Source organism: Nilaparvata lugens, chromosome 13, assembly GCF_014356525.2.
Source record: "Nilaparvata lugens isolate BPH chromosome 13, ASM1435652v1, whole genome shotgun sequence".
Taxonomy (NCBI): domain Eukaryota; kingdom Metazoa; phylum Arthropoda; class Insecta; order Hemiptera; family Delphacidae; genus Nilaparvata; species Nilaparvata lugens.
The window spans coordinates 23625438-23643283 of record NC_052516.1 but is presented as its reverse complement, the minus strand read 5'-3'; the positions used below and the strand labels follow the sequence as shown (position 1 = coordinate 23643283).

The 17846-nt window shown below is 37.0% G+C and overlaps 1 protein-coding gene across 1 annotated transcript in view; it reads left to right on the top strand.

Moving 5' to 3' along the window:
- Positions 1-280: 280 nt before the first annotated feature.
- Positions 281-17846, top strand: part of LOC120354059 — a 195008-nt gene continuing 177442 nt past the window's right edge. Inside the window, exons 1-2 of the mRNA XM_039440113.1 lie at positions 281-322; positions 2732-3029. Of these exons, the coding sequence (XP_039296047.1) occupies positions 3012-3029 (18 nt within the window). The 5' untranslated portion in view covers positions 281-322; positions 2732-3011. The remainder of the gene's footprint in view (positions 323-2731; positions 3030-17846) is intronic.

The following is a 17846-nucleotide window of genomic DNA, read 5'->3' as shown; positions in this document are numbered from 1 at the left end:
ATGTAGCCTCTATTAGGGGGCCCTGCTCTCGATAACGACCCTATCTATTACTTACAAATTGGACCTCACGCTAACTGAGGCTTAAGCTTAGGCGGTAGCGGAAGGATTTTCTGAACCCCCTGGACCCCCGGACCCCCCTGGACCACCCAGTGAGCCCCCCGCTAAGCCATCGCTCCATAGAGCAGCGGAGGCTAATGCCCAACTTCATAATGTGGGCATGTTTTGTTTATGTTGGTGTAGTGTTACACTCAGAGCTCTCAGTTTGTTGGTGTATCGTGGAGTGATTTTCGTGCATTGATAGAGACTATGATAGCAATAACAAGTATGGTTAGATCCACTTTATAAAGTCAGCGCCATCCTGATCAACATAAGAAGCGAAATGAAGAAATGGATGCCGGAACAGGCCAACAGAGCCTAATCCTTGAATGACATAAGATTGTTTTCCGAATAAAATAGTCCAGTCACTTGGTGCATTGCATAAAAGTCTATTGGTGCTTGAAATTTATATTTTCTACAGTTACCTTGAAAAGTGGCCATTCCTGCACTGATTACAGAACGCAAAGAATCACTTTTCCGCTCTAGTGCGGGAAATTTTTTTTCTGCATCTCAGATTTGCAACATGGCAATGCAAAATAGTTATTAAGTTATATGGAGCACCAGTGCAGCAAAATCAAAATGAAGTTGGTAACAGTGACTGTGGTGCACGTTATAATAATACAGAGTGGGGCAGTCAAACGGCACTATTTTAGGTATTAAAATAACTTACACAGAAAATATTTTCAAGTAATATATTTCAACAAATAGTAAGAACACGAATGGAAATTTTTGTTATAAACAGAAAAACTGTTACTTTTTGAATATTACTCCAGTAAGGTGGCGACCATCATTTTGCACACATTGTCTAAGTCTTGAACTGAAATTCTAACTAACACGTCGTAGCATCTCTGGTGTTATTGCACGAATTTCTTGTGTAATCCGCATTTTTATTTAAGTCCTGTATTTTTGCTGGACGAGTCTCAAAAACCTTTGACTTGAGGTATCCCCATGAAAAGAAATCATACGAGCTTAGATCGGGTGATCGAGGAGGCCACTGAATATCCCCATTCCCACTGATCAAGCGGTTCGGAAAAAGATTTCTCATAAGATCCATTGATACTCTTGCCGTATGGCAAGTTGCTCCATCTTGTTGGAAATAAGTGTCCTCATTCACATGAAATCGTCGAAGTTCAGGAATGAGGAAGTTGTTCAGCATTTGAACATAGCGAGCTGATGTTACTGTAACGGCGTGGCCGTTGTCATCCTCGAAAAAACATGGGCCAATTATTCCATTCGTAGACATCACACACCAAACAGTCACTTTGGGTGAATGGAGTGGCCTTTCATGAAGCTCTTGAGGATTAAGAACAGCTCAATACCGAAAATTTTGTTTGTTTACGTTTCCACTTAGATGGAAATGAGCCTCATCGCTCATCCATAAGTTATGGACGAGCAGTGGGTTGTCTTCAATTAACTGTAACATGTGTTCACAAAAGCCAACACGAATAGGATAGTCTGTAGGATTCAAAGCATGCACAATTTGAATTTCATACGGATGTAAATATATAAGTCATCATGTAAAATTCGTCTTACGGTGCCAGTTGAGAGTCCAAGAGCAATGCTATGGCGCCTGGCAGATCTTCGTGGACGTCTTGTAAACGATTCACGTACAGCTTCCACATTCTCGGGCGTTCTAACAGTTCTTACACTACCACCCCTTGTTACTGTTGTTTTACCCACTATTTTAAATTGTTAGTCCAAACAGAAATGGCTTTCCTGCTTGGAACAGGCGCACGAGGTGCAAGATGGAAATGTAGGCGGAACTCGCATTGTGCACGAATGAAGCTTCGGCCATTTTCTAAATATGCTGTAACAATGAAGCCGCGCTGTTCACCGGTCCACTTCTCCATGGCTACTAACTTCCAAACGTCTAGAACATTCCGGTCACTGCTACTTCCCCCACCATACACCTCCTCTACTACACTGGCTTTGTTAAATCGTGCGGTTTGACTGCCCCACCTTGTATTAAGGACAACGAGGACAGCCACCACATGAGCGACAGCCGCCCCTTCATTCATTTACTACTACATTATTCAATTTTAAATAAATTAAGGTTTTTATTAATAACAGCATCACACACACAAACATTTGATGGATTTCAGGGAATTTTACCCATAATTACCCACTTTTCATATTCAATGGTAACTGTAGGAAAAATTTAATGTGAAATACGTGCGCAAAGTTCCTCTGCTGCACTCAAGAAACCATTCCGCTAAACGTTTCTTTCGGTGCAGCAAACTGTCACTTTGCGCACTAGTAGCACAAATAACTATTGTAGTTCTGATTTTTCAATACTATTTGGATACATGAGACACGTCCATGGGAAACAATATTATTTGAATTCCGCATTGTTGAGATATTGAGATTATGAATAATATTTCAAACCAAGATCACAAAAAATGGCATACTGCGCATGCGCTGCTGCTGAGTCAGAATACTAACAATCAAACAGCTTTGCAGCCCATTTAATATCATCAGATGGCTTCATTATTACATTTTCTTTCACTTAAAGGGAAAGAAAAAGGAGAAAATTCGAAAAATGAAAAAGAGCGAATCACTTTCTCTTTTTCATTTTTGTCCTTCTTCTTCAACATTCAAATCATCATTAAACAATACAATGTATAACGCTCTACAGGTGTAGTAATTACTCAGTCGGCAGTAATTTTGAAATTTTCAAATGTGCCGCCAAGCGCCGTAACCATGGCAACCGGTAAACGATACGCTGCAGTCATGGAGCGACTGCCGGGCTGCACGTTAGCACGTCGCCTGTCATAACTTGTCAAATTTGGACGGTCACCTCTGCCTTTGTTTTGAATCAGTCGCGTCGCGAATTTCAAGTGGAACAGACCTCTATGTCGTCGCGCTCGTCAATTTTGCAGTTCTAACGAATATTTCCGGTGTCTAGTGGCTCGATAATGGAACAGGAAGTTAATGTGAGTAGCCTATTGTATTTTTGATGTAAATAGTAATATTTTTAATCGTTACCCAAATTTATAGCAATGAACTCCGAAAAGCTAACTTATCTTACTCATGAAAAATGATTATATTGATAGGGTTACCAACAATACTAGCTATAGATTTGTATAGCTACAGATAGACATTGCGAGTTGGGTAACCAACTCAGAAATCATCTTGTATTCGTGTAGTTTCAAGGATATCAGATGTGTGGTTGTAGAAATTCGAGTGGTAACCTGAGCTTCAACGATAACCTAAAAATGATTGGCTCATGGTGCTGACTCAATTATCCTTTTTAAAACTTTGAGACGGATTCCCACAGTGTGGGAGATGTTTTTTTCATTTCTCAAGTCAGTGGAGCCAGTACAACGAGAATAAAATTACAATGTTTTTTTCATTTGAATATTCTCACTGAGAACAGAGAATTAAGGAATAGAAGAGTAAATAAAAAATGGATGTAATGAGGTAATAGGAGTTATTGTGTGTAGGATACATCATTAAACGCATATTGGCTATCGTCTAAAGAAGGCATTGACAAGATGGAGGATCGGCAACGTTGTTCTTCTATCTTCCTCCACTGCCATTATAACGTGGACCTCACTATAGACGTTTTCAAACTGGAATGAACAGTTAATATTACATCAATAGACCTGTATCAGCAACCGTCTATAGAAGGCATTGACAAGACAGAGGATCGGCAACGTTGTTCTTCTATCTTTCTCCACTGCCATGTGCCGGGCACTCTCTTTAATTCAGGCCTTTTCCCAAGTTATAATAGTAAATTTAATACGCAATAGACTAGAGCCATTATTGTAAGTGAGTTAGCGAAATAAATTATTTTCTCTCTCTATTATGAACGGCCATGACTTCGAGTTTCCCATGATAGATATTTAAAAATTGTGGCTCCGAGTCGTCGAGGAATGTAGATTATGGAATTATCTCTAAAACTTAGCCTTCTTGTCGCGACATAAAATGCGATAAGTTGGAAAACAGCAAGCATTGAAATTATAACAAACTACCGATTTTGCAGTTACTATTTGGTCCAAAGGCTGTAGAAGCCACGCGACGATTGGTCAAATTGATTCCATTCGCCCAATAGGAGACCTGTTTCTAAATACAGTAGTGGGGATTCCCCAGTCGAGAGACCAGATTACGTTCCGGAGGACTTTGCTAGGAGCACTACGAGAGTAAAGATGTAGTCATTATGTTTCGCCCTTTTTGGGCAGGTTTACAAGTATTTCATTAGTTAATGTAGGAGCTAGTTTTATTTTTATTAAAGTTTAAATTTTCTAGTAGTGCCATGTCCTGAAAAGTTTAATTGTGTTTCTTCATCATGTACGAATAATTGTTTCTTCAAATAACCGCTAAGCGGTTCATGTGTGTCCCCAAACCAACTTCTTGTACTACCACCCCTTTGGTTCCGCAACTTTATGTAACACCGCTTCAAGACACCCGTTCAGACGACAGGTCTAGGGACGTAAGAGGACGTCGCCGTCAAGCCAAATTCAACCGGTAAAAGCTCACCGCCAAAAACAAGGTACTGTAACCCCGAAGATAAAGCAACGTACAGACCAACGAAAGTGCAGTGTAGTGAAACAAAGGTTCATTCGAGAATGTCAATCAAAAGTGGGGATTCAAAATTATTATGAAATGGGTTATATGGGTTACTATCGACGAAACTTGGGTTCAACGGGCTTTTCTTTCTTGAGTAATTCCATGTTGAAATGAACTTGTTATTTGAGGACTAATATTGTTTGGTTTTGTGACGTATTGCTATCTAATCGGGGATAGTAATGCGCCCCCGAATCAGATGAAGAATGTCACCAAAGTAACATGAAATTGTTGTTTCTGTTGTTCGATTTTAGTTGCCAATGTTTATTGAAGCTGTTTGTATTTTTCAATTATTTCAAATTGTAGTGTTATTCTATAGTATAAACCTATTAAATCAGGCATGGCAAGATTAATTGAAGTTTTCTTGACTCTAGCCCGTTCACCTGCATGAATTAGGTATAGACTCGGGTATTTTCTAGATGTGTCGGCCTATTTCTAAATTCTAAATTTTATTCAAAATTATCTTCTTTGGCACAGCCATTATAACGTGGACCACACTATAAACGTTTCCAAACTGGAATGAACAGTTAATATTACATCAATAGACCTGTATAAGGATCATCTATAGAAGGCATTGACAAGATGGAGGATCGGCAACGTTGTTCTTCTATCTTTCTCCACTGCCATTATAACGTAGACCTCACTATAGAAGTTCTCAAACTAGAGTGAACAGTTAATATTACATCAGTAGACCTGTATCAGCAACCGTCTCTAGAAGGCATTGACAAGACAGAGGATCGGCAACGTTGATCTTCTATCTTTTTCCATGGCCATTATAACTTGGAGCTCACTATAGAGGTCAAGAGACGTGTAGTTAGTAGTGTGGCAATGTATTACACTAGTGTAAGTGTAGCCAGGAATAGTGTAAGTAGGCACTTGGTCTTAGAGCAGTAATCGTTGAAGCTGCAACTGGAGCAGGGAAGATCAGTGAGGATGTGGCAAACGCTACAAATCACAAAGCCTGTCTCAGAGTGCCTCATCCCATCTTCACTTGCCTCATTGTGTTCTTCATCTCATTTTAGGTTGCCTCTCCCGTGCCTCATGCCTCATGGTGATCCTCATGTATTGCTTGAACAAGCTCCTTTGGCAAATGTCTTATCCTTAGCTCCATCCAGTCACACTGTTCCATTGCTCCATATACTGCCAGCATGTACAGGAGCGTATAGACTTATGCGCCACCATACAACGCATTTAAGGCTGTTCAGTACACCTTTTTATTCTTATTCGAATTGGATATTATAATCTTTTCCAATATAATTTGTTTAGATCATTATAAGAGTAAGAAAAAGTAGCAACTGAAATTTTTAAGTGGTTTAAAAGCGAGTTATGGGTTGTTGAAGTGTTAAACTCCGTTTTATTTCCAGATCATAAACGGTTTCGAATTTTCTATTAGAATTTCCACTTTCCTTGCCCTATTACCATAGGTAAGGGAAGTATTGTTTCCCGAAAAAAATTGAGGTACCCCAATTTCTGAATTTCTATACGTTTCAAGGTCACCTGAGTCCAAAAAAAGTGGTTTTTGGGTATTGGTCTGTATGTGTGTATGTGCGTCTGTGTACACGATAACTCATCTCCCAATTAACGGAATGACTCGAAATTTGGAGCGTGAGGCCCTTACAATAAAAGGATCCGACACGATCAATTTCGATTAAATGCGATTCAAGATGGCGGCTGAAATGGCGAAAATGTTGTCAAAAACAGGGTTTTTCGCGATTTTCTCGAGAACGGCTCCAACTATTTTGATTAAAGTTATACTTGAAATAGTCATCGATACGCTCTATCAACTGCCACAAGTCCCATATTTGAAAAAATTTCAGGAGTTCCGCCTCATGTATGCAAAGTTTGATTTTGGATTCTCAATTATCAGGCTTCAGATACAATTAAAACAAAAAAAATGAGTGGAAAAGATTCAGCATGAGAATCTCTACAACTAATATTCAATAACATTTTCACCTAAAATTAAAAATAAGCTCGGAATTCGAGAAAATGTGAATATCCAATTGAAAACTGTTGATTCTATCAAATGATTCACTATGAAGAGATACCACACCTCGTGTGTCTTTAGCGTTATTGCCCTGTCACCAGCTGGCTCAAATCTTTGAATAGTAGACTTGAGATGCGCGGGAACACTAACGTCAGGTGATCAATAATTTTCATAACGGCAAGGAAAGTTGTGTGAGTGCGCCACACCAGATTTTTTCTAATACATTCAGTATATCATTGGCGTTGTTCTAAATGCGTTTTTCCGTCATTAATGCCTAAATAAACACGTTATCGAATTTACAAAATATTTTACTTTTCTATTTATGAACGATATGGGGGAATAAAATGTTTTCCTTTTTGTGTAGTTGAGAAGTTGATATTGTGGTAATTATTCATATTGAATGAAAAAGACTAAGATATTGTCAAAAAACCACTGATTTATTGAAATTGGAAAGACCGGTTTCGGTTATTACACCATTGTCAATCTCTGATAAACTAAAACTAAATACAAGAGCAGCAGAATTTATACAAGTAGGCGAGTACTGCTATTGGTCGAGGGCATGAACGCCTGCCATTGGCCTAGCTAGACAGTCTCCTCCCCCTCAACGGTGTGACAAAATGGCGGCTTAAGCAACAGAATCGCCATGATGATAAAATTTACTTTTTAGTACAGAATAAGAACCAAGAAAACAAATGTGAAAGATAATAAAACAAATATGTAAATGGAAAAACTATTGACTAATGTATGCTTACATGTTTATGATAAAACTAAATTCGTAGTGTTGTACTGGTTGAAATGAATCTGGTCATTTAAACTATACTGGGGATTTTCCTTAATTACTCTTGTTATTTCTTAAGCCTCTAGAATATTCAAAGATCTGCCTTTGTTATTAACATGCAGAAACTCAACATTCTCCTTAACTGTGAACTTGTGATTATTTGTTATCAAATGTTCTGCAAATTTAGACTCCCCATTTTGTTTATTCCAATCTCTGATGTGTTCTTTAATTCTACTTTTGAAACTTCTACCAGTCTGACCCACGTAACAAGCATTACAATCATCACATTTAAGTTTGTACACCCCGCTTTTATCCCAAATATCAATTTTGTCTTTACTCCAGCTAAATAGACTATTTAAAATCGGTTTGGTCTTGAAAGCAACATGAAATCCATTCCTCTTCAATTCCCTACCTATCTTATCAAATACAAGGCCTAAATATGGGATTGTAATCCAAGTCTCCTCCTCACAGTTTGAGCCTACAAAGCTAGAATTGATTGAAATTTGTCTATTAATTTTACTCAATAGTCTGTCCACCATACTTTCTTCATACCCATTTGTGACAGCTATCTGTTTAATTTTAGTGATCTCAATATCAAAATCATGATTGCTCATAGGTATTGTTAGTGCTCTATGGACCATGCTATTGAAAGCAGCAAGTTTGTGAGAAATAGGATGACAAGAATGAAGAGGAATGATAACATCAGTATGGGTTTGTTTTCTGAAAATAGAAAACTTGTGAAAACCAGTGCTATGATCTATTCTTAAATCTAGAAAATTCAATACACAATCCTGTTCTACCTCTACAGTGAATTTTATACTCTGATGTAATCCATTCAGATAGGAAAGAAAATTGTCTAGTTGTCTGTCCGGTACTCGAACGACTAGCATGCAGCATTGATAGCAATTGGGTAGCCTCAAAGAACAAAATACTAACTAACAGATGTGCTGACATAATTCTTCAAGAAAAGACAAGGGAACTTCGACCAGAGATCACAAAAACGGCAGACATCATGAAGAATTTAAAGAAGAAGATAAAAACTAATGACCTGATGATTTTGAAAGCTGACAAAGGATGCACTACAGTAATAATGGATAAGGACGAATATCTAAGTAAGGTAAACCATTTCATTGCAGATAACAATTTTATTGAGATTAACTCCAATACCACCACCAAAATCGATAGCTTGATTAGAAATAAGTTGACCACCATCACCAAATTATTTAACAAGAAAGACACTAAGTATCTAACAGTTATGAATCCATATCCACCTAGACTTTTCGGTCAACCTAAATTACACAAAACTAATGTTCCTATAAGACCAGTGGTATCTTTTGTTAATTCCCCCTGCTCTAAATTAGCTCACAAACTGAATAGCACCTTTCGGTCATTAACAGGTTTTCAACCAAAGTTTAGTATTAAAAATTCATTGGAGTTGGTCAACAATATAAAGCATATTCCTGTTCTATCATCTTATAAACTTGTGTCATTTGATGTTACTAATTTATTCACTAACATTCCGGTGGGAGAAAGTCTTGAAAGAGCTGAGGAAATAATGAAAGCCTCTATAAATGATCATACACTCAGAGAAGAACTGATAGGATTGATGAAGTTATGCACTCAGCATAATTATTTCAAATTTAACAATAGATTTTTTGAACAAAGAGAGGGGTTGGCAATGGGGTCACCCTTTCACCACTCCTAGCTGAATTATTTATGGATAAGTTAGAAAGTAGAATCATTAAAAATAGTAATTTCAAAGATGAAATTGTTTACTGGTTTCGATATGTTGATGATATTATTTGCTTATGGAAAGGAAGTAACAGACAAAAATGAAAAAAACTCTTCATCAGTTGACGCTATTCTTATACGGAAAAAGTTCTTATTCGTTGTACAGAAACAGTGAGATATAGATAGAATAAGCATACACAGATGAATGAGCATCAACCAATGAAAAGTTAAATGCGCGTGTCTGTGGCGCATATGTCTGCACGCACTTTACTGCGTTCACTCCTCTATTCTCTTCACTCTCCTTCTCCTTCAAGTCTTCTTATTGTCAATAGTCTTGTTATTTCTTTCCACCCGCTTTTTTTATTCTCCCCCTATCCATCATCTTTTAGTTCTTCTTCTGGCTCCTCCTCTGTTTCTACGGCTTGACTTTCTTTCTCTCATATTTCTCTACTTCTTGTTTTTGTTCTTGATTTTGCTCTCTTTCACCTGTCAATTTTTATTTTTCCAAATTCATTCTTCTCGTTTTTTTATTGTTCCTCTTTTTGCTATTCTTGTTCTCATTCCTCTGTTCATGTTTTTGTTCCACTTTTTCTTCATCTAGTTCCTGTTTTTATTTCCGTTCTAGCTCTTTCTATACTTTGCCCAGTTCTTGCTCTCATTTTCATTTTCTCAACTCATCCTCTACATCTTCCCCTTCTCCCTCAATTGTTTCCTAATTTTTGTTCCATTTCTCCTTTCCATATCACTTCTTCTTTACTTTTTTTCTTCTTCCTCTTCTTCTTATTCAATCAATCAATCAATCAATCAATCATTTATTTCTTTCCAAAACATACATGAAAATGTACATGAAAAAGTCAAAAACTAAAACTAAATTCCTTCTTCTAATTCTTCTTCTATATTACCCTCACTTCTTCCTCTTCTCCATCTCCTTCTTCTCCCTCTCCTCCTTCCTTTCATCTCTCTTTAATCTCCTTTCCTTTCTTTTCATCCTCACTTTTTCCTATTCTCACCACCTCTTCTAATCCTTCCGCATCTTGTTCTTTCTCTTGCTGATACAGCGCCTCATTCGTTGCCTCACGCGTGCCTCATCTCGTGCCTTATCTTGTGCCTCATTGCATGCCTCAGATTGCATGCTTCTGGTAGAAATAGGGCAGCAGGCAGCAGGTAAGATCCGGCGTGTGCAGTATAGCATCTCAACATGATGCATTATCTCCGGCATAGACCGCTCTGTTCTCTGCCAACTGCTTCTATTGCAATCGATCGAAGGAGAGGTGAGAGAGATCAGGAATATAGGTTGTGAATGAAAGAGAGAGAGAGAGAAATAAATTGAATTCTCTATTCTTGTGTATTACTGAACAAAATGTCATAGCGTAGAAAATTATCGAAATTAAGAGTGAATTACAAATTATAGATTATAATAATTTAACTATATACTGAATTGTTTCACAACGATGTATCCACATGGAACTGTGAAGTTTGATCTTACAAAAAATACTGTTTGACAGAATTAGTGAGAGGGTTGGGAAGATGAAGTGGAAGAGAGGATGAGAGAGAGAGAGTGTGTGAGAGAGAAAGGGATGGGGAGTATTATGTAGGGGATGACAAGCTGATAACTAGAAGAGGATGGAAGATTCTCTTTGGTTTGGGAGGGACTGTATCAGGAGGAGAAAGAGGATCAAAATGACAAGAGGGAGGAGAAGAAGAAGAAGAAGAAGAAGAAGAAAAAGAAGAAGAAGAAGGAGGAGGAGAGGAGAAGAGAAAGGTTTGAGATGTAACAGAATGGTGAAGAAGATGACAGTGACCTCTTATCTTGTCAAGTGGCTAGGGCGTATCACGGTATCAGTGCATCGAGCTAAGTTGATGAGGTTAGTGCGGGGGGTGAACAGTACTTGAGATAACAAAGCCATGAATCAACCAAGCCATCCTATAATATCTATCTCGATTAATAAGGAAGGAGCATATCAGGTGAGTAACAGATGCACATTGTTATTATCAATATTAGTATGAATAGATGAAGAAAAAATACCAAAACTAAATTAATATTGTAATAATAGAGACTAATGATATTACGGAAAACTCAATTTACAAAGAAATATTTCAAATACTAGGTACTTCAGTAGGCTTAGCCATCTTTGACAATCAGCTAAACTGGAGCTCATGTATAGTTTTATATGAATTATAATTATCAAATTAAGGGGGTCACCTCCTTATGAGAGGTTGAAATTCAGTTGTACGTCAGAAGGTAGAGTAGCCTATTTGACCAATAACTCATTCTGAAAGTTACAGTATTATATCTACAACAGTCTCCAATTTATTGAAGGGTTCCCATACATATGACTTACTCAGTATAATAATATTATCTGAATATTATCAGCTCATCACGCTGGGTGTCTCACCGGTTTTACAATCATTGGAGCTCAAAGTTGAAAAAGTACATTTCTGGAGTTGAAAGCTAAATTGCAAAAAGTTTGAAAGTTAGAAGATATCAATAATCATTTAAATTCAATAATAGGATAGATAATGAGATAATTGAGAAATCACTTTGCGGTGATAAACCCCTTGTTCTACAACAGCGTTTTTCTCTAGATTTGATTATCATATTAATTATATCATTTCGATTATCATACAGTATAATAATTGTAATCACTTTTTGTGTAGTTGAGGAGTTGATATTGTGGTAATTATTCATATTGAATGAAAAAGACTAAGAAATTGTCAAAAACCACAGATTTATTGATACCATAGAGAAAGAATAGCGTAAGTAGATATCCCATGGTATAGGGAATTCATGTCGCAACTTTTATCTCAAGCCGATTACTGTCGATTATTGTCAATTTTTACTGTTTTGTTGGGGTGATTGTGTATAAACGGCACAATTTGAGAGACTACCAGCGTCACACAGCTGCATAGGAAAGAACTACGTGAACTATCGGCTTGGGATAACAGTAAAAGTTGCGACATAAACGCCCTATACCGTGGGATATCTACTTATGCTATCGTTTCTCTATGTTGATACTTAGAAAGACCGGCTTTTGTTATTACACCATTGAGATTGACAATGATCAGAGATATTATCAGAGATTGACAATGGCATAATAACCGATATCGGTCTTTCTAAGTATCAATATATCTGTCGTTTTTGACAATTTCTTAGTCTTTTTCATTCAATAATTACAATTGTAATTATATTAAAATCAAAATAAAAATTTCATTGATTATTATATCATTTAAATGATAAAAACTCCAAGCGACTGAATCTTGAATTCAATTGATTTTTCACACTCTACAGGGCCAGTCTACAACAATAATTTAGAAAAGAGTATAGTGTTCACTTTCTAGGACACTTATTGAATTTCAAGGATCATCAAATCAGTAGATTCAATATTGATTTCATGCGTCACCAAATTTAATGAATATCGTAGAAAACGGGCCTCACAGTAATGAACTATTTAAAAGTAAATTAATACAAATAATAAGTGTTTTGCCACGAAAATAATGTTCAACCTAGTTCTCTTCTGAGAATAGACCAGGAATAAGTAGTTCAAAACTTGAAAGAAACAAATTAGGGAAGAAGTTAAATGATAGAACAAGAAACTGGAGAAAGTGGGAAGGTATAAGAATGAGGTGGAATGATAAGAGTCAAAAGGGAGCTTACATTTAAGGCTTTAGTCTGAGAAAGTTCATGGATTAACATTGTCTAAGCAGGCCTACACTGTATTGAAGCAACTTTGAAAGGGTGTTAATGAGCTTTGCTTTGTGAGGGTTTTATTCCTCTCTCTACTTCATCTCCTTCCTCTTTTCCTTCCACTTCCTCCCCCACACCCCTCCCTTATTCTTCTTCTTCCCCTTCTGCACTGACAGGTGCCTGCCGAATTGTTAGGATTTTAAACTAAGTTACTGGCTTCCAAAAAGTTTTACTCCACACTGCACGGTTAGCCGGCAGCTAATTTTGCTGTTTTTATAATTTAGCGTGGATGTATAGTGTGTGAGAAAGAAAGAGAAAGAGAGAGAGAGAGCGAGTGTGTGTGTGTGTGTGTGGGAGGGAGAGAGATTGAGAGAAAGAGAGGGGAAAGAAGAGTTTACCATGAATGTATACTGTGGGAGAATGAAGAAGAGAGAGCGAGTAAGACAGAGAGAGAGAGTGATTTTGAGAGAGGAAGTGTGTGTTAGAGAGAGACAGAGAGAGTGTGAGTAGAAGAGGGAAAAAAGAGTATACCATGAATGTATACTGTCGGAGAAAGAAGAAGGATGAGTGAGAGAGAGAGAGTGAGAGTGAGTGAGTGACAAAGAGGAAGTGAGAGAGTGTGAGTGTAAGAGAGTGAGAGAGAAAGTCGGAGAGGAAGAGAACCGAAGAGTGAATAAGAATAGAGTGGAAGGGTGTAAGTGTGTGTTGGAAAACCCGTGAAAAATCTGCTGACTCAGTTAACTTTTCAATTAAAACTTTTCCGAGGTGAAAATTAAACATACATGGTGTAATTTGACACAAATAATGCATTGTGAGATGGTTAGCTCCATATTAGTAAAGGTTGAAGGGGAATTTTCAGAGTAGAATTCAGTAGAATTCATATTAGTAAAGGTTGGAAAGGAAATTCCAAAGTGAATCCGTCATTTGTGGAAATAGAGAAGCCCTTTATTAATGGAGGTGAAGTGAGAGTTTTCAAAGTTATTCATGGAATCAACTGGGAATGAACCTAGCTTTTAGACAGATGTTGGCCCAAGGGTCACTCTTGTCTACTGGTTCATATTCAAGATGGGGAATTAATTTTATATCACGTTCAAGGGAGTTTATAATATGGGGATGAATCAGGCCTTACGAAATTAGTTGTACAACAAATAAATTATTTTGTATAAACATAGAGAAACGATAGCATAAGTAGATATCCCATGGGGTATAGGGCATTTATGTCGCAACTTTTACTGTTATCCCAAGCCGATAGTTCACGTAGTTCTTCCCTATGTAGCTGTGTGACCCTGGTAGTCTCTGAAGTTGTGCCGTTCATACACTATCACCCCAACAAAACAGTAAAAGATGACAATAATCGACAGTAATCGGCTTGAAATAACAGTAAAAGTTGCGACATAAATTCCCTATACCATGGGATATCTACTTACGCTATTGTTTCTCTATGGTATAAACTAATAAGATAAAAACTAATAAACTAATAAGACTAATACAAGACTAATATAAACTAATAAAACTACAGCATCAGTTCACTAAGTTATATAATGGGACCCGTAACCTTTAGTGAGGTCCACGTTATAATGGCAGCGGAGAAAGATGGAAAAACACGTTGCCGATCCACTGTCTTGTCAATGCCTTCTTGACGGTAGCTGATACAAGTTTATTAATGAAATATTAATCGTCCGTTCTCGTTTAAAATAATAAATTATATTTTATCAAGCAGGAAAATATATTTTAATGAATTTTCATAATTAAGATGAGATATTTTGTTAATTATCAATTCTACATTGTTAAAAGCCGATCTGGCAACAGAGCAAGCGAGAGAGAGATAGCGCTATCCGCTTTGTTGAATGATAGATAAGGATAGCAATACCATTGCTAATCAAACACTGCCATCATAACGTGGACCTCACTATGATAGGAATCTATAGTTTCTCAGGAAGCTTGAATATTGATGCTATTTATTTTCTGAAGAACTATAATGGAAGTTCTGAATTATTTTAAAAAAAGTAAAAATTATTATTTCGAAATTATTTTTCAAGTTAAATCTAACTTGTCCACATCTAGAATACTGGAACGAGTCTCATTGGAGACTGACATGTGACGTTGTCACATGCTTGTTTCCTATTGGTTTGATTGATTGATTGAGTACTTTTTTATGTAGATTGCAATATATACTGGCTTATACACTTATATACAATAGCTTATAATACTGCAAAATTATAGATGAATTTACATAATATAGACTAAGAAAACAATCATTGAACTGTATATGATATGAAAAAGCAATTTGTAATATAATAACTTCAGATAATTATATTGTTATGCATCTACATAAATTGGCGGAGCTTTGGACATATCAATGTCCATTCTTCGGAGAGAATATTAAAAATATCCTCCCCACTAACTCTCTACCAAAAGATGATTGGCAGAGAGCTGTGAAGGTAAAATGACGACTTATCAACCCACTTATCAACCAATCAGACAGCTAATTGTTAATGTTATTGAAATGAATAGGGAGAAATTAGATGGATAAAGGTTTATTCAGTCATGAAACAAGACCTATTAAACAAGAAAATTTTACATTTGATTCACAGGTTCAGCCACTACCTCTGCAAACAAAGCCATAATGCATTCTGGTGTCAGCACAGGTAGGGCTCCTACACCAATAAAAACACTAGCTGATATAGATCAGCTGAGATCAACAAATTTTTATTTGGTAGGGCTCCTACTCCAATAAAAACACTAGCTGATATCGATCAGCTGAAATCAACAAATTTTATTGGTGTAGTAGCATCAATAAAAATTTGTTTATTTTAGCTGATCTATATCAGCTAGTGTTTTTATTGGTGTAGGAGCCCTACCTATGCTGACGTCACATGAATGCACTATGGCTTTGTTTATGGAGGTAGTGGTTCAGCTGGAAGACGTGACTAAGATATAGATCTTGAAATTTCAAATTTGAATCTATCAACGCAGTAAAGGCTAATCAGTTCCAAATTCCACTAGCCTATTGAATTCCAATTTCAAAAATAATTCAGTTCAACATTAGAGACAGATGCCTTGGGTCCGAGCCATACAAAGCGTTTTTCGGGGCGTTTTCAAAGTCGGCAGGGCAAAGAAACTCTCCGATTGATCTGATTATCAGCTGATTTCAAAACACCAACCAAATTGGCTGATTATCAGCTGATTTTAAACACACCAACCAAATCAGCTGATAATCAGCCAATCGCAGAACTTTATGTCCTGTCGACTTTCTAGAACGTCATCCTACAATGCTTGAAAAAATGCTTGGTATGGCTTGACCCCAATACTGTATGTGATTACAAGATAATTTGTAGGTTGAGCTTCCCTAGTAATAATGTATCTTTAATTCCATTATCTTTCCAATCTGAAACATATTGAGTTGATAACAAGCTCATTATAAGTGAATCCATGTTAAGGATTCAAACCTCGAGTCAAAAAACGCCTGAGAACCGCTTTGTATGGGTTGACCCCAATACTGTATGTGATTACAAGATAATTTGAAGGTTGAGCTTTCCTACAATCCTCAACAATGATTTAATTGAAGATCTCATTCCAGAGCAAACAATGAACAATGAACAATATTGAAATGGATTGCTTATGCAATTGAAGCTCAATAAGCATGACAGTGACTTAACTAACAGAAGCGAGTTGAAAACAAACATAATAATAGTGGTTAACAAATAAATTATTCGAGAAGTGTAGAACTATGAATAGCGTATAACTATACAAGAATATAGTCAAGGAGGAGGAGGAGGAGTAGGAGGAGGAGTAGTAGGCGGATGAGGAGGAGGAGGAGAAGAAGAAGAAGAGGAGGAAGAAGAAGATGGAGAAGAAGAAGTATACATATATTTTATTGATATACTCGAGTAGGTGTATGGATATAATCGAATATACTCAACTATTGGGAGTAGAGTATTGGGAAATATAGCACTCAACGAATCTAGATACATAGGCAGCTTGAAGCAATGAAGAGATTCAATTAATACGCTCCATGAACCAGATCCCCTGAGGTACAAATCAATTGAAGACGTATAGACTGAGTACTTGTTCAATTGAGGCTTAAATCAATTGCTGCCATCAAATGAAGGAGGAAATAAGCGAGCTATCAAAGGAGAATTGGTCCAGGAATTTAGAGAATATATTGACAGGTAATGGGGTATGAAGGGGAGGGAATGAGGAGAAGTATGACGAGGTGGAGGAGAGGGGAGATATGTTGGAGGATATGGTGGAGGAGGAGTGGATGAAGAGTTGGAGGAGGAAAATGATGATGAGGAGGAGGAAGGAATGTAGAAGGAGGCGATGGTGAAGGAGTAGGGAAAAGAGAAGAATGAAATAACGGCCAAGGAATAACGGCGAAAAGCGAGAGGAGAGTTGTCTGTATTTCTCTATTATATGTTATCAGGTGATAGAAGGGATAGGAAAGAAAAAGGAAGATGAAGAAGAGGAAGAAATGAAGGACTAGAAGAGAAAGAAGAAAGGAGAAGAAGATGCGAGGGAAAAGAAGGGGAAGGAAAAAAAGGAAAAGAAAGAGGAGAAGGAGAAGAAAAACAAAGGCAAAGTTGATATAAGAGCAAAAGGAGAAGGAGGAAAACAAAGAGATGGAGGAAAACGCTGAAGAAAATGAGAAGGAAAAGAAAGGGAAGGGAAAAAAAGGAAAAGAAAGTGGAGAAGGAGAAGAAAAACAAGGGCAAAGATTGATATAATCACAAGCTGAATTGAACGATAGAGCTAGAGTATGGAAGAATGAGATTTCAAAGGGTAATTGAAATTGAAATAGTATTCCAAACGATCCGAGTTGAGTGGAAAATCAAATTGAAACAATAAGTCTCACCATTTAGGTTTGAAGTAGGTACCTGATTCAAAGACAATCAATTGACCCAGAAGAATGTCTACTCAAAGCGATCTCATATATCAAGATCAATCTCATATTGAGCCCTTGATTCACCTAATCAATACTTCGGAAACCTGGAAACCTTAATCAA